The sequence below is a fragment of the Dendrobates tinctorius genome, unplaced genomic scaffold (assembly GCF_039654945.1).
Source record: "Dendrobates tinctorius isolate UK_male_01 unplaced genomic scaffold, ASM3965494v1 ptg000046l, whole genome shotgun sequence".
Taxonomy (NCBI): Eukaryota; Metazoa; Chordata; class Amphibia; order Anura; family Dendrobatidae; genus Dendrobates; species Dendrobates tinctorius.
In genome coordinates, this window is record NW_027361714.1 from 79,821,286 (window position 1) to 79,842,705 (window position 21,420).

General features: G+C 41.0%; 1 protein-coding gene across 5 annotated transcripts in view; it reads right to left on the minus strand.

Annotated features, from left to right (window-relative positions):
• ARMC2 (armadillo repeat containing 2) overlaps window positions 1-21,420 on the minus strand; it is a 286,378-nt gene that overhangs the window by 94,982 nt on the left and 169,976 nt on the right. For 4 of the 5 annotated variants that reach the window (XM_073576046.1, XM_073576045.1, XM_073576048.1 and 1 more), the window contains one exon: window positions 16,162-16,263. In XM_073576046.1, coding sequence (XP_073432147.1) covers window positions 16,162-16,263 — 102 coding nt within the window. The remainder of the gene's footprint in view (window positions 1-16,161; window positions 16,264-21,420) is intronic. The other variant, XM_073576050.1, reaches the window with a different exon arrangement.

Sequence of the window (21,420 nt, forward strand, 5' to 3'; positions counted from 1 at the left end):
AGTGACAGGTTCACTTTAAGAGATATGAACAATTACATCTTATGTTCATGAGCTTTATTCCGATTTACCCTATTGGTTAAGTCAGACTTAACATCTACAATTTTATAGCCCTTTATTTGGGTGCTGGCTCTTTAGGGAGGTCTGTTGAGGGTCAGGTAGGGAAAGCCTACTTTAAGAGGAGGGGAGCCATGTCAAATCCCTAGGGTGCCAACCTCCGCTGTCAGGAAGGGTAACTAAGGGAAGACATTCTGAATTCGCTTAGATCATTTCTGTAATTTTGATTATATGCATTGATTATACCTGACATCATATATTTTATATGATCCTCTACTGTCCTGATTTATTATAATTAGGCTGTTATGGATATTTTTAATGAATCTAAATAAAAGTTATTTTTTTTAAAGGTTTTCGTTTGATTTTTCTGTTTTGATGGACCCTTGTTTATACTACCCGGGTTTTTTAGTTAATGGCTATGGCTAGTGTCTCAACAGATAAACCAAAGCTGAAATCAATCTTTTTGAATTATTTGTGGCTTATAAAAATAATTTCAAGTCATGGTGGGAAGTACAATCCCTTGAAAACTACGTAAAACAAAATATTGTGCCAAGGGGACTAAGGATCCTAATAGTCTCGCCTTTGAGATCTAGGTCAACTACTTTACTATTAAAGTGGGAAAAATAATCTATTCAATCATCTATTCGATTTATGAATATTTTATTAGAGGAGGAGAGGGTCACCTTAGAGAATACATCTAAAAAACTACAAGAACTTATAGTTGAGGCATTAAAATATACAGTATGTCCGATCCTGACTTCACAAATAGAGAAATCACACTTAAAAAAGCAATTGAAAGATATCAAATTGCTCTAAAAGATAGAAATCAAATGTTTTATTAGAGATCTGCTTGATTTCAAGGAAAAGAGAGCATGCTCCTTTTTAGAAGACAATCCTAAGGCTGGGTTCATACTGCGTTTAGGCAGTCCGTTAGATGGATTGCGTTACACCGCGGCACAACGCGGTGTAACGCAGTCCGTTAACGCTGCCATTGCCCTCCATTGTCGGGTGCATCGCAACGCATGCCGTAAAGTAGCACGCGTTCACGATGTGCCATCAATCAGTGACGGAGCCTCGGACGCGGGCTGCAGCGTCTGACGCTCCGTCACCGCTAGCGCTGATGAATCATCAGCGATCACAATCGCGTTATGCTATACCGCTTAACCAGCCCGTCAACGCTATGCGTTGAATGGGCTGGTTAAACGCAATGTGAACCTAGCCTAAGTCTATGTCCATATGTTGCGTTTTTGCTGCTTTTTTTATGCAAAGTTACATTTAAGCTGCTTACAAAAAAGCAGGTTTTACTTAGTTTTTACAGCAAGCCTTGATTAGTTTTTGCTGTGTATTTATTGCTGCATTTTTTAGGGTATATTTGTCTCTTGTGCATAAAAAAATAATCTGATTCAACTTTATCAGGTTTTGGCACCAAAAATGCAGCAAAACCTGATACCTGCATTTTTTGTAGCATTTTTTGCTCTACCCATTGCTTTCAATGGGTGAAAAATGCTGAAAGAAGTGATATTTTTCAAAAACGTAGCTCTTTGACAAAACAGTCAGGGAAAAATAAAATGTTAACAGCTTGGTATTCCCCTAGACTCTGTAGCAGATGTGAGACTTCTGGATAAACTCTCTGAGGAGGACAACAGACGGATGGGTGAAGGTCCTTTCTCTGATCTTAAGGCTAAGAGTACCAAGACGCCTCCACTGGGAATGTACAGCAGAATAAAGATTTTCTTCAAACCAGTGACCAAATAAATTAGGTAGATTAACCCCAAAGGTCATTTGAACCTAATGTGTCAATTACGGAGACTGAAGCCTTACGTTACCTGGATAATAATAGTAATATTGTAATTAAACAATCAGATAAGGAGGGAAATGTGGTGATTTTGGATACAAGTAAGTATCTGGATATATGCTACTCTATTCTCTCAGATGACACCACAAGAGATTTTGAGAAGGGGATCCTACATCTGAATATTCATGCACCTTCTCAAACATTCTCACTAAAGCATTTAACGACTTTCTGATATCGAAAGACGAGTTCGACTTCATGTTCCCTAAGGATCCTATAATCACAACTCAAATTCTTTGCCCAAAGTGTACAAAGGGTTCACCCCTTTAAAAGGTCGTCCAATTTTTGCCGGCATATACACCCTCTGCCAAAATTCGATTATTTATCTTGATTATGTCCTCCGCCCCTTTGTGACAGCCCTATCCTCTTATATTAGGGACACAACTGATTTTTTTGACCAAAATAGAAGATATCCATCTTGAACCTGGGACAACTCTCGTATCATGTGGGTCGCCCTCCCAGGGCTGTGGGATACTCGGTACCGGGCTGGTCCTTCAGAGGGGAATGTCATAGCAGCGGTGACCCGGTCCGTGGCCCTGGGCGCCCATGTATAAAGGGGTTTGAGTGGTGAAATAAAGTTTATGAGTGATTCGTGATGCCACCTGTGGTGTTCGGCAATGAAGGTGTTAAGCCGATGCTGCGGACAGATCCTCTGGGACAGATGGTGTAGTACAGCAAAGATGTTGTAGCCCTCCACAGGCAGGGCTATTGGTCCCAGGGCAGTGTAGATAGGTGTTGGGGAAGAGGGTGCAGTGTCTGGCACAGAGATGTAGCAGTGCTGAAGAAGTTGCAGGAAGAAGGCAAGTACACAGCGGAACGTAGTTTCTTTACCTTTACTTGTAAGTGCAGTCCAGGGTCCAGATTACAGGTGGCACAGGAGATGATTAGCCTGGAAGCGACTTAGGAATCTCTCTGTCAGATGGGTTGTGTAGTCTCCTCTCTAGCGCTTACTTGAGGTACATGCAGTACAGTGTTACACTGACGTTCCTCCTTCTTCTTCCCTTTTGGATCTACCTCGTATGGCAGACAGCTGTAGCCTTCTATCTCTCGTGGCTCACCCTTCTCTGTTGTGCCTCCGAGTCTTAGTTGGGAATAGAGCATTTACAGCTTCCTATTCCTCTGGTTTCTGTTGCAGGACCTTCAGTATCCTTACAACCGTGGAGACCAGACTCCAGATCATGCGCTATCACTGGGAGGGAGCTCTCTATCCTCAGCTCAACCTCCAGCTTCTCTCCGCACGTCTACACTCGTTGCCCTCCTCACACTAACTCCTAATTTCCCTTCCTGGCCCTCAGAGAGCACTCCTCCCCCAATTCTGGTTCAGAGCTCCCTCTGCTGGCCTGGAGTGGGAACTGTGTTGTATGTAGAGATTAACTGTCAGAGAAACCCTTCATTGTTTCCAAGCCAGACATCACCCTCCCTGGAGGAAGGCAATGCCAGTCTGGCGACCATACTCCTGGGGGCGCCACACACGCTTCATATCAACAGCATGGCAGCCAATCAGTAAACTCGGTGGCATTGCCTGGAAGAAACACCCCTCTCAGAGCCACTAAACTCACCGATTGGCTAACATGCTGTCAACATAAGATCAGCACCGCAGCCAATACTGGACATTGGGAGCAGCGCCAGAGACTCAGCTTTGGCCCCGGGGTCAATAAGTAAAGTTCAGTTCATTTTTTTTAAATAACAACTGCGTCAAGGGATGAAGATTTTCTGAAAAAGGGACAACCAATTTAACTCCTGATCCAGGAATGTAGCTAATACACAAGATTGGCCAGGTTTTGCTGGTCAATCTCCATGGCAGCAAGATGTAAACAATGCAAGACAGTGGAAGAACAACAGCAAATAGATAAAGCAAGTTAATTGCAAACGTGTTTATTTTCATGCCATCTAACTCAGGATATCAATTTCAAAACATGAGAATGTAAAAATTTGGAAATGTTTCTTTACACAATGCAGCCAAAATATTGTTTAAATGGCACGGAACGTGGTTTTCTCATATAATTGTTGCAGCTTTGCCAATGATTTTCCCAACTTTCACAATAAAATACAGTAAAAATGTTTCAAACAAAGGTTTTTCTGCTGATGCATAAGTGGTTATTGTGGTATATAGATATTAAAAGTTCCGCACAATTTAAGTCTATTTTTTTATTTATTTCATAATTTTCTAAAAAAGAGATGTTGACAGAGTTTAGTTAGGCTGGTAATACTGTTAAAATGAGACTTCTTTTTAATATAACTTACTTGAAGTTTCAGGTCTTTTGTGAAAAAACACTTCCTTATGACTAGTTCCTCCTACGCTCTTTTTGCAGGGAACTTGCAGATTTAAAGGGAACCTGACAGCTGATTCCTTCTACCTAAACCACAGCCAGCCTGAATCAGAGACTGGCTCCTTTACTGATTTAATCTGAAGCGTTACAAGATTTCAGAGACAACAAATTTTACAATGCTGGCCGAGGACGAGACGATTATGATGACCACTCACAGAGAAAGGTCTCTGCACCACTCAGCTAGTCTGACAGATCCCTCCCTATATACGCACACAGGGAGACAGCTGTCAGTCTTGGTCTGTGTGAGAAGGAAGAAGCAGGTGGGGACATACCTCTTATTACAGTCACCTTATCCCTGACAGGTGACAAAGTATGCTTCTTCTGAAAGGCCGCAGTGTTTCAGAGTAAGGACGCAGTCAGATGGCCGCATAAACTGGACCAAGATCAGAACACAGTGCACAGACTGGCCAGCGGCTCTCCTGACCCAAGCATGACAGCTGCATAGGCCACGCTTAGGTCTGGAGACATGTCCGTCAGTCCTTGCACTGCGTTATGATTTTGGCCCGATTTATAAGGCCGTCTGACTGCACCCTAAGACTTATACAGCTCTGGCAAAAATTAAGAGACCACTGCAAAATTTTCAGTTTGTCTGATTTTTCTCTTTATAGGTATATTTTTGAGTAAAATGTAAATTGCTCTTTTAGTCTACAAACTACTGACAACATGTCTTCAAATTTCCAAGCACTAAACTTTGTTTTTATTTTCAGAAAATGAGAAATGGTCAAAATAACAAAAAAATGCAGTGCTTGCAGACCTCAAATAATGTTAAGAAAACAAGTTCATAATCATTTAGAAACAACAATACTAATGTTTTAACTCAGGAAGAGTTCAGAAATCCATATTTTGTGGAATAACCATGATTTTTAAATCACAGCTTTCATGCTTCTTGGCATGCTTTCCACCAGTCTTTCACACTGCTTTTGGGTGACCTTATGCCACTCCTGGTACAAAAATTTAAGCAGTTCTTCGTTTGATGGCTTGTGACTATCCATCTTCCTCTTGATTACATTCCAGGGGTTTTCAATGGGGTTCAGGTCTGGAGATGGGGCTGGCCATGACAGGAATTTGATGTGGTGGTCCTTCATCCATACACTGACTGACCTAGCTGTGTGGCATGGCGCATTGTCCTGCTGGAAAAAACAGTCTTCAGAGTTGGGGAACATTGCCTGAGCAGAAGGAATCAACTGTTTTTCCAGGATAACCTTGTATGCGGCTTGATTCATATGTCCCTCGCAAAGATTAACCTGCCCAATTCTAGTCTTGCTGAAGCATCCCCAGATCATCACTGATCCTCCACCAAATTTCACAGTGGGTGCAAGACACTGTGGCTTCTACGTCTCTCCAGGTATCCGTCTAACCATTAGATGACCAGGTGTTGGGCAAAGCTGAACATTAGACTCATCAGAGAAGATTACCTTACTCCAGTCCTCTATGGTCCAATCCTCATGGTCTTTGGCAAACTTCAGCCTGGCTCTCCTTTGCTTCTCATTGATGAAAGGCTTTTTATCTACCTTTACATGACTTGAGCACTGCCTCTAGGAGCCTGTTACGAACTGTTCTTGCCATGCACTTCACCCCAGCTGCCATTTTCCATTCCTTTTGTAGGTCACTTGATGTCATCCTGCGGTTGCTGAGTGACATTCGAATAAGATGATGGTCATCCCGGTCAGTGGAGAGGCGTTTTCGCCCTCTGCAGGTCTGTAGCTTTTTTGTTCCCAATGTCTGCGGCTTGACCTTGTTGTAATGGACTGCCACCTTAGAGATTTTAAGGATGGAAGCAACATGACGCTCACTGTATCCCTCTGCTAGTAAAGCCAGAATTGAGCCCTTCTTTTCCTCACTCAAGACTTTTCTTTAAAACTCCATTGGCATGGTTAAAAGTTATTTTTTCATTCCTATTACTTTTGGGATATTACTAGCACTTGTTTTGCCATCCAGCTTGTCCTAATTGCAAGAGGATTGTGAACACCACTGCAGGGTTTTTTATACTTTCCTTTCTTAAATAAAATTTGGCTCAGGTGATCACCTAATCAGAAGCACATTAAGTAGAATGAGGTGTGCTCTGGTTGGAATTCAACTGACACTGGAATAGAATGGCGGTCAGACATGTAGAGAAGCTGATTTTTATAAAACTGTGCAGTGGTCTCTTAATTTTTGCCAGAGCTGTATATCTGCAATAATGAAGCTGGTCTCTGATTCATTCTATCTGTGATTGGAGCAGCTTGAATCTGCTGACAAGTTCCCTTTTACTTCTGAGATCACAATAATAAAATATGTTTTATTAGAGAAATTCAGAAACATATTTAAATGTATAAACATATTCACATCTTCCTTTTGAGCAGAGTTAACAGTATTGTAAGTAACAGGCCCACAGCCTGGCAGTAGCTTTTGCTCCCTATGACAGTACTTCTTGTTCTCATTGCTCTCAAGTTATGTGTTGAATATGAATTTTAAGTGAACCTATGTAATTGTGCATACTTACAGACACATTTCCACTGCTAAAGCTGGATGGCAGGTGAAAGGTGCATTTACATTACACGATTATAGAGACAAAACTTTTCTGGGAAATCTCGTTTCCCCAAAATAATGCAATGTAAACAGACTGCCGATTGCCCAACAAAAGGGTTGAAATGAACCTGTCATGTTCCCAAATGCCATTAACCTGCAGGTATGGGGTTAATCTGCAGGTTAATAGTGCTCTTTATCTGTGTGGCAGCAGAAATTAAAGCATGGCTACTGAAAGGAAACGACTTTATTCCACCCGACGGCCTCCGGCTTTCAGTCGTAGAGGCGTGGCTTCAGTCACCGCTCAATAAACGGTGAGTGGAAGCTGTAAGCACCTGGCACATTCACTAAAGCACTGATATGCTGAGGCCTCTGGCACGACTCCGTAACGGAGAGCTGTAGTGGCTGGGTAGCTTTAGAGTACGTGCCCACTATCAGGAACTGCTGCGGGTTTGACACTGCATATTTCTGCAGCAACAAACCTGCAGTGGCCAGTTGTGACAGCACAGTGGGTGGCATTCCTAGAAATCCCATGTCCACTACGCGTTCCTAACTCACCTACGGATAACCCGCAGAGACTGACATGTGGCGCATCTCTCAAGACTGCAGCATGTCAATAGAAAGGTATAGAATGAGGTAAATCTGCATAGTTCAATGAACACATACAGATTTACCTGCGTTCAATAGAAGGCAGCGCTTGGGTCGCAGTGAACATACTAGGGCTGCTAGTTCCGGCCTTAGAAAGCTATTAACCTACAGATTAACCCCATATCTGCAGATTAATAGTGTTTGGGGGCATAACAGGTTCCCTTCAAAGGCTCATCTGTCTGATGAAATCATATTTTTGATGGCCTAAAAGTTCATTGTTCTCCCCCCGCACATGGTTCTGTGTTGTTGAAAAAATTGGCAGCCTGTACACACTGATTGATCTATTACCGATTGTTCTCTGCACATATTAAATCTCGTCTGCCTTTCTTAGCAGGCTTAGAAATAACTGCTGAGCAGCAAATATTAATCAGCGGTCATTTATAATGCTACAAGCAATATTTTGGGGATTTTTTTCCTGTAAGAGACTGAGATCACAAAGTCTCATGCACATGGTCTGTTTTGAACCATAATAGCTTTTATATTCATGTGCATGTACCATATGCCTCCAATTTGATATATAGAGCTGTACATACATCATAAGATGGACTATGTCCCAATTTCTTTATTATTGGATTCACCAATGTATCAGACAGAAATAAAATTCTGACTTGCTCTGACTATTATATACTACAAAAAAAAAGAAAAAGAGTAGTACCCGTGCATCTGTAGTATTAACTTGCTATATGGCTAATATACAAATATATAAACATGTACATACACAATGCACACTGCAATTATTGAATACATGAACTCCACTATTGCTATAAATGTGAACGGGGAAGTGAAAGAGAACCAGACATGGTTCGCAATTAAAACCTTGTCTGGGAAGGATGTGTAAATAAGGGTGTTGAGCCCCAAAGGCGGCACCCAATGCACACTACAAAATAATAAAAAAAAAATATGGCCCACACACTTAGTATTAAATGAATGTACAGGTGTACATATACACTATATGGCCAGTATAGAAACATATATATACACGATGTGCCAGCACACTAAGTATCTTACGTTTTTAACATTTACAGCAATAGTGAAGTTCATGTATTCATTAATTGCAGTGAGCTGCTAATGCATTTTGTATGTATATGTTTATTATATTTGTAAATTGACCAGAGTGTATTTGTGCACCTGTACATTAATTTAATACTAAAGGTGTGAGTGTCCTAGTTTTTTTGCTGTATATCTTGGGGGGTGTAGTTGTGTCCAGGGCTCAGCACCCTTATCTTCACATCCCAGACAAGGTTTAATTGCGAGCTATGCCTGGCTTTCTTTCACTTCTTTATTCGGGTGAGGACTGGGCTTGCACAAGGAGCGGTAGGACATTAGTGGTAGGGACCATCCATATTATTCCCTTAACGCCGGATGACGGGTAAAGTAGGTCATGAGCAGGTGTCAGTTCCCGCATTATGACGTACTATAACAGCCATGACTTTATGGTCTCACTGTGAGTACACACAGTGACAGTTCCGTGCCAACAGCAGTCACCGACAGCTGACCGACATGGGTAGAGCTTCGAGGCCTCATTTCAGTGGTCTCCGTTCTCTGATCACTCTGATCTGTCAGTCAAAATGAAATATCAGCACGATCACTGCCCAGAAATTGGCGTAGCTGAAAGCCGAGCTCCTGCGGTAACAGGGCCGCTGCCTGCACTGTTATGACTGTTTAACCCTCGAATTGTCACAATCGATAGAAATCACATTTTGAAGGTTCTGAAAGGGAGTGGGCTTCTTTTCTCACCCCTATTGGCAACCCTGCACTGAAATTAAGGGGAGGCGATGGTTGTCATGGCACCCAGAGGTGGTCTGTTAGATCCAGTTGTAGGCAAGGTCTAATATGCCATCTGCCTATGTAATCTGACAAGTCTCATGCATTGTAGTGCTGGTGCTTTTCCCTTCTGAAAATTTAAAATCTGGGGCTAAAACAACATTATAGTGGTAAAAATTTAAATTTTTTACTTCACCATTCAAAAGGTATAAAAATTTTGTGAAACACATATGGTGTCAATAATCTCACTGCACTGCTAGATGATTTCATTAAGAGATGTAGTTTGTAAAATGGGGTCACTCATGGGAGGTCCCGATGTTCTGACACCTCAGTTTTTGCTAATGTGACATGGCATCTTCAAACCATTCCAGGTAAATCTTCTCTCCGATACGTTACTCCTTCCCGTCGCTTTGTAATGTGCCTAGAAAGTAGTTTTGACCACATATGGGGCACTGTAGTACTCAGGAGACATTACACAAGACATTTTGTGGTTTATTTTCTCCTATTAGCCCATTTTAAAATAAAAAAAAACTTGGGACTAAAACAATATTTTAGTGGAAAAAATGTAACTTTTCATTTTTACTGCCCAATGTTATAAAATCCGGTGAAATACCTGTGGATTAACCCCTTCACCCCCAAGGGTGGTTTGCACGTTCATGACCGGGCCAATTTTTACAATTCTGACCACTGTACCTTTATGAGGTCATAACTCTGGAACGCTTCCATGGATCCCGGTGATTCTGACATTGCTTTCTCGTGACATATTGTACTTCATGTTAGTGGTAAAATTTCATTCAAATAACTTGCGTTTATTTGTGAGAAAAACGGAAATTTGGCGAAAATTTTGAAAATTTCGCAATTTTCCAACTTTGAATTTTTATGCCCTTAAATCACAGAGATACGGCACACAAAAAACTTGATAACTAACATTTCCCACATATTTACTTTACATCAGCACAATTTTGGAACCAAAATTTTTTTTGTTAGGAAGTTATAAGGGTTAAAAGTTGACCAGCGATTTCTCATTTTTACAACACCATTTTATTTTTAGGAACACATCACATTTGAAGCCACTTTGAGGGGTCTATATGATAGAAAATACCCAAAAGTGACACCATTCTAAAAACTGCACCCCTTAAGGTGCTCAAAACCACATTCAAGAAGTTTATTAACCCTTTAGGTGCGTCACAGGAATTTTTTTGAATATTTAAAAAAAAATGAACATCTAACTTTTTTTCATAAAAAAAATACTTCAGGTTCAATTTTTTTTATTTTACCAAGGGTAACAGGAGAAATTGAACTGCAAAAGTTATTGTGCAATTTGTCCTGAGTACGCAGATACCTGATATGTGGGGGGGAACCACTGTTTCGGCGCATGGCAGAGCTCAGAATGGAAGGAGCGCCGTTTGACTTTTTCAATGCAAAATTGGCTGGAATTCAGATTGGACGCCATGTCACGTTTGGAGAGTCCCTGATGTACCTAAACAGTGGAAACCCCCTACAAGTGACCCCATTTTGGAAACTAGACCCCCCAAGGAACTTATCTAGATATGTGGTGAGAACTTTGAACCCACAAGGGCTTTACAGAAGTTTATAACGTACAGCGGTACAATTAAAAAATCATATTTTTTCCACAAAAATGATCTTTTCACCCCAATTTTTATTTTCCCAAGGGTAACAGGACCCTAAAAGTTATCGTGCAATTTGTCCTGAGTACGCTGATACCCCACATGTGGGGGTAAACCACTATTTGGGCGCATGGCAGAGCTCGGAAGGGAAGCAGCGCCATTTGACGTTTTTGGCTGGAATTGAGATCGGACACGATGTCGCGTTTGGAAAACCCCTGATGTACCAAAACAGTGGAAACCCCCCACAAATGACACCATTTTGGAAACTAGACCCCCTAAGGAACTTATCTAGATGTGTGGTGAGAACTTTGAACCCCCATGGGCTTCACAGAAGTTTATAACATAAAGCCATACAATTAAAAAATCATATTTTTTCCACAAAAATGATCTTTTCACCCTCAATTCTTATTTTTCCAAGGGTAACAGGACCCTAAAAGTTATTGTGCAATTTGTCCTGAGTACGCTGATACCCCACATGTGGGGGTAAACCACTATTTGGGCGCATGGCAGAGCTCGGAAGGGAAGCAGCGCCATTTGATGTTTTGGGCTGGAATTGAGATCGGACACCATGTCGCGTTTGGAAAACTCCTGATGTACCAAAACAGTGGAACCCCCCCACAAATGACACCATATTGGAAACTAGACCCCCTAAGGAACTTATCTAGATGTGTGGTGAGCACTTTGACCCCCCCAGTGCTTCACAGAAGTTTATAACACCCGGGCGTGAAAATAAAAAATTCGTATTTTTTCCACAAACATGATCTTTTAGTCACCATTTTTTTATTTTCCCAAGGGTACCAGGAGAAATTGGACCCCAAAAGTTGTTGTCCAATTTGTCCTGAGTATGCTGATACCCCATATGTGGGAGAAAACTACTGTATGGGCACACATCGGGGCTCGGAAGGGAAGTAGTGACGTTTTGGAATGCAGACTTTAATGGAATGGTCTGCGGGTGTCATGTTGCCTTTGGAGAGCCCCTAATGTACCTAAACAGTGGAAACCGCCCACAAATGACACCATTTTGTATACTAGACCCCCCAAGGAACTTATCTAGATGTGTGGTGAGCACTTTGAACCCCCCAGTGCTTCACAGAAGTTTACAACGCCCGGGCGTGAAAATAAAAAATTCGTATTTTTTCCACAAACATGATCTTTTAGTCACCATTTTTTTAATTTTCCCAAGGGTACCAGGAGAAATTGGACCCCAAAAGTTGTTGTCCAATTTGTCCTGAGTATGCTGATACCCCATATGTGGGAGAAAACTACTGTATGGGCACACGTCGGGGCTCGGAAGGGAAGTAGTGACGTTTTGGAATGCAGACTTTGATGGAATGGTCTGCGGGTGTCATGTGCGTTTGGAGAGCCCCTGATGTACCTAAACTATTGAAACTCCCCACAAGTGACCCCATTTTGGACACTAGACCCCCCACGGAACTTATCTAGATGTGTGGTGAGCACTTTGAACCCCCAAGTGCTTCACAGAAGTTTATAACACTCGGACGTGAAAATAAAAAAATCATTTTTTTCCACAAAAATGATATTTTTGCCCCCAATTTTTTATTTTCCTAAGGGTAACAGGAGAAATTGGACCCCAAAAATTGTTTTGCAATTTGTCCTGAGTAGGCTGATACCCTACATGTGGGGGTAAAACACTGTTTGGGCGCATAGCAGAGCTTGGAAGGGAAGGAGCACAATTTGACTTTTTCAACTCAGAATTGGCTGGAATGAGATCAGACGCCATGTTGCATTTGGAGAGCCCCTGATGTGCCCAAACAGTGGAAACCCCCAATTCTAACTCCAACCCGAACCCCAACACGCCCCTAACCCTAACCCTAGCCCTAACCCTAGCCCTAACCCTACCCTAACCCTACCCCAACACACCCCTAGCCCTAACCCTAATGGAAAAATGGAAATAAATACATTTTTTTTATTTTATTATTTTTCCCTAACTAAGGGGGTGATAACGGGGGGTTTGATTTACTATTTATGGCGGTTTTTATGTTTGGCGGCTGTCGCACGCTAAAAGACGCTTTTTATTGTAAAAATAGTTTTTGCATCACCACATATTGAGAGCTATAATTTTTCCGTATTTTGACCCACCGAGTCATGTGAGGTCTTATTTTTTGCGGGACGAGTTGACGTTTTTATTGGTACCATTTTCGGGCACGTGAAATTTTTTGATCGCTTTTTATTCCGATTTTTGGGACGCAGAATGAACAAAAACCAGCGTTTCATGAATTTCTTTTGGGGGGGTGCGTTTACACCGTTCCGCGTGCGGTAAAATTGATAAAGCGGTTTTATTCTTCGGGTCAGTACGGTTACAGCGATACCTCATTTAGGTCGTTTTTTATGTTTTTGTCGGTTTTATGCAATGAAAACTATTTCATATAAAAAATAATTATTTTTGCATCGCTTTATTCAGCGAGCTATAACTTTTTTATTTTTTCGCTGATGATGCTGTGTGGCGGCTCGTTTTTTGCGGGACAAGATGACGTTTTCAGCGGTACCATGGCTATTTATATGCGTCTTTTTGATCGCGCGTTATTACACTTTTTGTTTGGCGGTATGATAATAAATCATTATTTTTTGCTTCGTTTTTTATTTTTTTTTTTAAGGGGTTCGCTAAAGGGGTTAACTAATGGGACAGTTTTATAGGGCGGGTCGTTACGGACGCGGCGATACCTAATATGTGTACTTTTATTGTTTTTTTTTTATTATTTCCAAAAAATGGATTTATTGGGGGAATATTTTTTTTTTTTTTTCTAATTTATTTGGCGATTTTTTTTTAATTATTTTTACACTTTTATTTTTTTTTTTACTTTATTAAATAGTCCCAGGTGGGACATCACTGTCCTGTGACAGATCGCTGATCTGTCACATCACAGATCACTGTGACAGATCAGCGATCTGACACAGGCAGTGCAGAAGGCTTCCTCATGCCTGCGCTTTGCAGGCACTGAGGAAGCCAGCTTCCGCAGGCCCCCGAAGGCCCCCGTCGCCATCTTGGATTCGGGAGCCTGGAGGAAGGGAGTCCCCCGCAGCAGCGCTGCACATTGCGCTGCCGTGGGGGGCTCAGGGAAGCACAGAGGGAGCCCCCTCCCTGCCGATGCTTCCCTTTAACCCCCGGTACACCGCGATCGTGTTTGATCGCGGTGTGCAAGGGGTTAACGTGTCGGGGGCGGTCCGTGACCGCCCCTGACACATTGTGCTGGGTGTCAGCTGTGATAATCAGCTGACACCCGGCCGCGATCAGCGGCGCTCACCACGTGGGCGCCGCTGATCGCGCCGACGTACTATCCCGTCCCCGGTCATACGGGCCCGGGTACCGTGGACGGGATAGTACGTCGGATGGCAGAAAGGGGTTAAAAAGCGCACTACACTCCTAGTGGACTTCTTCAAGAGGTGTAGTTTTCAAAATGGGGTAAATTGTGGGAGTTTCTGCTGTTTTGGAACTTTGATGCCTCTCCAAATGTGACATGGCATCCTCAATCTATTCCAGACAATTTTGCGCTAAAAAAATCAAATAGCACTACTTCCCTTCCAAGTCCTGCTGTGTGCCCAAGTTTCTGACCATATATGGAGTATCTTACTACTCAAGAGAAACTGCACAACAAATTATATGATCCATTTTCTCCTGTTATTTTTGTGAAAATGAAAAATTTGGAGCTAAAACAAAATTTTTGGGGGAAAAATGGAATTTTTAATTTTCATGGTTCAATGCTTTAAAATTTCGTGAAGCACCTGTGAGTTCAAGATGTTCACCACACCTCTAGATACATTTCTTGAGGTATGTGGCTTCTAAAATAGGAGAACTTGTGGGGGATTTCCACTGTTTAGGCACATAAGGGGCTCTGCAAACACAACATGTCATCTGCTATCTATTCCAGACAATTTTGCTATCCAAAAGTCAAATGGTGCTCCTTCCCTTCCAAGTCTAGCCGTGTGCCCAAACAGTTGTTTCATCATATATGGAGTATCAGTGTACTCAAAAGAAATTGCACAACAAATTGTATGGTCCACTTTGTCCTCTTACCCTTGTTAAAATAAAAAATGTGGGGCTAAAGCAACAATTTTGTTGGAAAAATAAACATTTTTATTTTTTTCCCTTCCACACGGTTTTAATTCCTGTGACGCACCTGAAGGTTTAATATACTTCTTGAATGTGTTTTTGAGCACCTTGAGAGGTGTAGTTTTCAAAATTGTGTCACTTTTGGGTATTTTATGTCATACAACCCCTCAAAGTCACTTCACATGTGATATTGTCCCTAAAAAAAAATAAGGTTGTGTAAATTATGTTGAACAAATGGAAAATTTTAACCCTTCTAACTTCCTAAAAAAAATTATGTTTAAAAAATGATGCTGATGTAAAGTAGACATGTGAGAAATGTTATTTACTTGTGTGGTATAGCTATCTGATTTAATGGCATACAAATTCAAAGTTGAAAAATGTTAAAAGTTGTCAAATTTTCAATATTTTCATAAACACAAATCATACAAACCAATATTTAGCGCTAACATGCATTACATCATGTCACAAAAAAAAAACGTTCTCAGAATCACTGGTATATGTTGAAGCATTCCGAGTTATTAACACGTAAAGTGACATTTGTCAGATTTTAAAAACGAGGCTCGGTCATTCACGTACAAAGAGGCTTAAGAGGTTAAAGGTACACCTTGACGTAGTTGGTTGCTTTTTTGCGTACTTTTGTCAAAAATGCTAAGTATCTTACGTTTCTAACATTTACAGCAATAGTCGATTTTGTGTATTTATTAATCACAGTGTACTGATGCATAGTGTATGCATATGTTTGTTCTTTCATATACCATACATAATTATTTTCCAAAACAAACATCTAAATACATGTGCTCCTGTAGGAGCCTATATCCACAGAAGACCTCCCCTAGCAGACTGCCATGTGTGCTGCTCTCCCTCTCTACAGTCTAATTTAGGACAACCTGTGTGATCTGCCTCTCCTAGAGACTTGGATACTTTCCTCTCAGTTTACAATTGATATGCTTTATGCAATATTCCGTCCCTCACTTCTCATCTTTCTAACACTAAGAATCATAAGAGGGGGGAGTAAAGGGGAAGATCCATGTACAATACTAAAAGTGAACATATGCTTAATATTTCCAATGGTCTCAAAGAAAATGCTGAAAAAAGCATGTATCACTTATTCTCGCAAAAAAACATGAGGCACTTACCAAAAATGGTAACGGGGGTCTTTCTATAATACAATAAAAGGATAAGAAACAAAACAAACAGTACAATCATCAACAAACATATATTTTTTCCAAGCTACACATTTTCTGAAATACCAACCATTTATCAAAGGTTAATAATATTCTATGCTGTAAAAGGCTTACAAATCCTGCTTACTTTGCTGTGCTGCCTCCAGAGCCTGCAGAATTGGTGAAATGTTCTCATTCCAGTAACTCCTCTCCCATTCAGTTTCTGATTGATTCACTGATGATTCAGCTTCTGAGGCCAAAGGCAAACAAAGGTAAGGACATGCTGAAAAGTCTTATCAAATATCTACAATTATTGTATTTAAAGTAATTTTATACTAAACATTTTATTTCACACAATGCAGTTTTTTCTAAATCTTATAGGTAGGAGAACAATTACCATAATAGAATTTAAAGCTTTTTTGTTACAAAAACTATAAAAAATGTGAATGACTTACATCAAATATTCAACTACTTAAGTCTACTTTTCATAAACTTAGTTTTCCCCCTTATATCCATGGTTCCCTATTGTCATAGAGAAAAATTTAAATCCATACGGGCATCTCCAGGGAACAGACATGTCCCCCTCACATTGAAATATGGGATTAACTATAGCTAGGGAAGAGAGAAAGAACTAACAATACAATCTCTGCTGAAGTATGGGTCTCCTGCAGTGACCAGAGAATTATACCAGGGAGATTTGCTGGGAAGAAGGCGGAGACTCATTTATGCAGAGGCGGGGAATTAACTTTCCTAGGAACAGAGCTTCCTCTGCTCAAAACATCTTCTTAGACCTGTTTGAGCCAGTGGTCAGTAATGAATATTGAGGCCTGCATAGATCCAATAATTATGGGAGATACATTTTCAGCGTCGTAATGAAGGGACCAACATAAAACATTCACTCACATCACCATACGGCCAGTAGAACCCCTCCAAATTAATAATGGTCCTATGAATCATGCTATCTAGGCCATGTTTGATCTCTATGTAAAAGTAAAATCGCAAAAAGAAACATGACGACAATATTTACCACCTGGGACCCCCAGGGGTAAAGATATCCTGTAAACTGGGGATCTCATGGATTCCTGAAGGGCCTAGAACATCCTTCAACCAGCCTCCATGTAAGCTCACCAAGAGAAGGTATGTGGGCGTAGCTTTGAGCTAATAAAACAGAGTTAGGGTCTCTGTCTTTGTTCATTCTGGAAGACATAAATTCACTGTGAGAGTGTTCCATTTTCTCAATCGAAGTGTTTCCCTTCATAAAGATAACAGCCATTCCTGTCACATCAGATTTAATAACGCTCTTTCATTATTCCTTTTTATTTTATGTAAATGTATATATCGTATTGCTTTGTTCCCATTCTGTATCATTTTTGTATATACACTGCCTATCTTTTTGGATGACATATATAGGATATTAATTAATAGCTCTGTCCTTTTGCTCTTAAAACCGCACCAGTGAAGCCATATGCAGTTCACCTGTAGCTGTGGCGTTGACAGTGACCGGACCAGAGTGTGTGTGTGTTTATATTATATACAGCTCTGGCAAAAAATAAGAGACCACTGCAAAATTTTCAGTTTGTCTGATTTTTCTCTTTATAGGTATATTTTTGAGTAAAATGTAAATTGCTTGCCCATTGTACCCAGTTTTAAATATCTGGAAGTTCATATTTCTCAAGGCAGTACACTTGATTTACAACTTAATATACATCCACTGCTGGAGATGGTTAAAGTTAAGTTCATAATTTGGAGCAAACTCCCGTTGTCTGTAGCCGGACACATCAACTTAATTAAAATGATATTACTCCCTAAGCTCAGCTATTCTCTTCAACACAGTGCTGTGGTGGTGCCCAGATCCTTCTGTACGAGTCTGAACTCCCAGATTACGTCTTTTATATAGGGGAAAACCGGGCCTAAACTCAAGCTATCCACCATGCAAAGGCCTAAAAAGGAGGGTGGGGCAGCGTTACCGGACTTTTTTTCTGTACTATCTGGCTGGACAGACCAGAGCTATAAGTAGGTGGATGCCTGTAGTCACCTTCCTAATTCTGAAAATCATCTGCTTCATGCCGCACGTGCTGGATGTCCACTGGGTTTTTTGGAATTGAGAAAAATAAATGTCCCTCGTTTGTTACCCTTTCTTCACCTGGTGAGATCGGTGTGGAAGCAGATTAAAAAGGTGATTGGATTTGGGGATATTATAGCTGAAATGTCCTAATGGAATAATGGCTACCTCCCGGCATTAACTGAACACCCATCTACCGAATTCTGGACTCAATACAATATTTTTACGATAGGTGATCTGCATGATCATGGAACTCTGTTATCTTTTGAACAACTACAGGTTTAATGCAATGCTCCGAGATCCCAATTCTTTCGCTATTTACAATTAAGGTCAGCCTTTCAGCCACACATGAGAAATGTGGGTGCAGACAATGCTATCTCGCCTTTACCCTTGTTAGGAATCCTTAAATCGCAGGGTCCCCAGGGTCTCATCTCCTCACTGTATACATACATGCTGTCAGTAGGGACAGAATCCACCATAAACTCGGTTAAAGGGAAATGGGGGAGACTCATCCCTGATACACAAAGAGAGGAATGGGAAGAAATTCTGGAGTCTCCAACCAGGGTATCTCCATCTGTCAACAACAGAATGATACAATTATATATCATAAACTAATCATATCTGACTTCGACTCGACTCTTTAAGATGGGCCGATTCCAGTCATCGGAATGTTTGAGATGCCATTCATTAGATGCAGACTTTATCCACATGATCTGGCAGTGTTCTATTATCACACAATATTGGAAGGAGGTGACATTATTAACATCCCTGGTACAAGTTCGTGTTCCCCTTGAGCCACTGGTTTGTTTGTTTGAGGTAAAGGAAGAGGAGACATGGGGTCAATATACTGGGATTTTCATACGGGAGACTTTGTTTATGGCACGAAAGGTACTGGCACTCCGGTGGATGGGAGGCTCATGTCCCTCGCTTAAGATCTGGATCAATCTAGTGAACTTGATTATCCCATATGAGCACACGCTATATCAAAACAGAGGATGCTCGGGTAAATTTGAGAAGATCTGGGAGAGGTGGAATTCCTCTCATCTTACTTTGCAGAGTGGAGATGTCACATGATAAATAGCTAATTGTATGGAATAAGGCTGCAAAATAGTTGTTGTTTTTTGTAGTTATAGGTACTTTTATTTATACGTTAAACAGGTTTCATTACTTGAGTAATAATATGAAGGCCAATGTAATTCAATTGACACCATGTTTTATTCTGTATGCAACTGGTATACACATTTTGCTTTGCATTTAATGTTATGTGAAACATATGTATTTATACAGTATCTATCACCATGTACAAGTATGTATGCTGTATACCCCGTTTATGGTTTAATAAACAAATTTAAAAAAATGTAGATTGCTCTTTTATTCTATAAACTACTGACAACGTCTTTGAATTTCCAAGCACTAAATTTTGTATTTATTTTCAGAAAATGGGAAATGGTCAAAATAACAAAAAAAATGCCGTGCTTGCAGACGTCAAATAATGCTAAGAAAACAAGATCATTATCATTTAGAAACAACAATACTAATGTTTTAACTCAGGAAGAGTTCAGAAATCAATATTTTGTGGAATGACCATGATTTTTAATCACAGCTTTCATACGTCTTGGCATGCTTTCAACCAGCATTTCACACTGCCTGCTTTTGGGTGACCTTATGCCACTCCTGGAACAAAAAATTAAGCAGTTCTTCTTTGTTTGTTGGCTTTTGACAATCCATCTTCCTCTTGATTACATTGTAGAGGTTTTCAATGGGGTTCAGGTCTGGAGATTGCGCTGGCCATGACAGGGATTTGATGTGGTGGTCCTTCATCCACGCATTGATTGACCTAGCTGTGTGGCATGGCGCATTGTCCTGCTGGAAAGAATAGTCCTCAGAGTTGGGGAACATTGCCTGAGCAGAAGGAATCAACTGTTTTTCCAGGATAACCTTGTATGCAGCTTGATTCATATGTCCTTCGCAAAGATTAACCTGCCCAATTTCAGCCTTGCTGAAGCATCCCCAAATCATCACTGATCCTCCCCAAATTGCCAAATTTCACAGTGGGTGCAAGACATTGTGGCTTGTACACCTCTCCAGGCCTCCCTCTAACAATTAGATGACCAGGTGTTGGGCAAAGCTGAAAATTAGACTCATCAGAAAAGATTACCTTACTACAGTCCTCCATGATCCAATCCTTATGGTCTTTGGCAAACTTCAACCTGGCGCTCCTTTGCTTCTCATTGATGAAAGGCTTTTTTCTAGCTTGACATCACTTGAGCCCTGCCTCTAGGAGCCTATTACGAACTGTTCTTTCCATACACTTCACCCCAGATGCCATTTGCCATTCCTTTTGTAGGTCACTTTATATCATCCTGCAGGTGCTGAGTGACATTCGAAAAAAATGACGGTCATCCCGGTCAGTGGAGAGGCGTTTTCGCCCTCTGCCGGTCTGTAGCTTTGTTGTCCCCAATGTCTGCTGCTTGACCTTGTTGTAATGGACTGGCGTCTTAGAAACTTTAAGGATGGAGGCAACATGATGCTCACTGCATCCCTCTGCTATTAAATCCAGAATTGAGCCCTTCTTTTCCTCACACAAGACTTTTCTTTTCAACTCCTTTGGCATGGTTAAAAATTATTTTTTCATTCCTATTACTTTTGGGATATTACTAGCATTTAATTTGCCATCCAGCTTGTCCTATTGCAAGAGGATTGTGAACACCACAGCAGGGTTTTTTATACTTTCCTTCGTTAAATAAGATTTGGTTCAAGTGATCACCTAAACAGAAGTACATTAAGTAGAGTGAGGTGTACCCTGGTTGGAATTCAACCGACACTGGAATGGAATGGCTGTCAGACATGTAGAGAAGCTGATTTTTATAAAACCCATGAGCTGGAATCGGAAGTGTATATACCATACGCTACGCTCCCTGTGAGTTCCCCAATAACTGGCCTAGTTGTGGAGGCACCGCGTAATTGCCCTCATGATTGGACGCATAGGAGTTGCGTTCCCTGACAAAATGTTGGCAGTGGTGGGATTGGGGTGATCCCTTCCCCCCGGCTGCGTATCCTTTAACACCTATGGTTTTCAAAAACAACCAAGAGGCCTGCACTATTGCAATTTCACTACCCAAAAAGCAGACATTGGGAATAGCAAATTGAGCAACTACCATGACCCCAGTGGATGGAATATGCGGTCCTGGGACAACTGTGAGAAGGAATCAGCTGCATCCATTTCTAATCACAACCTTCTGTTCCATCCGTTTCTAATCAACTTCTGTTCCTAGTCAATTAGGCTGGGTTCAGATATGCATATGTAAAATCATCCGATTTTCAACCAGAAATACAGCTTTTACC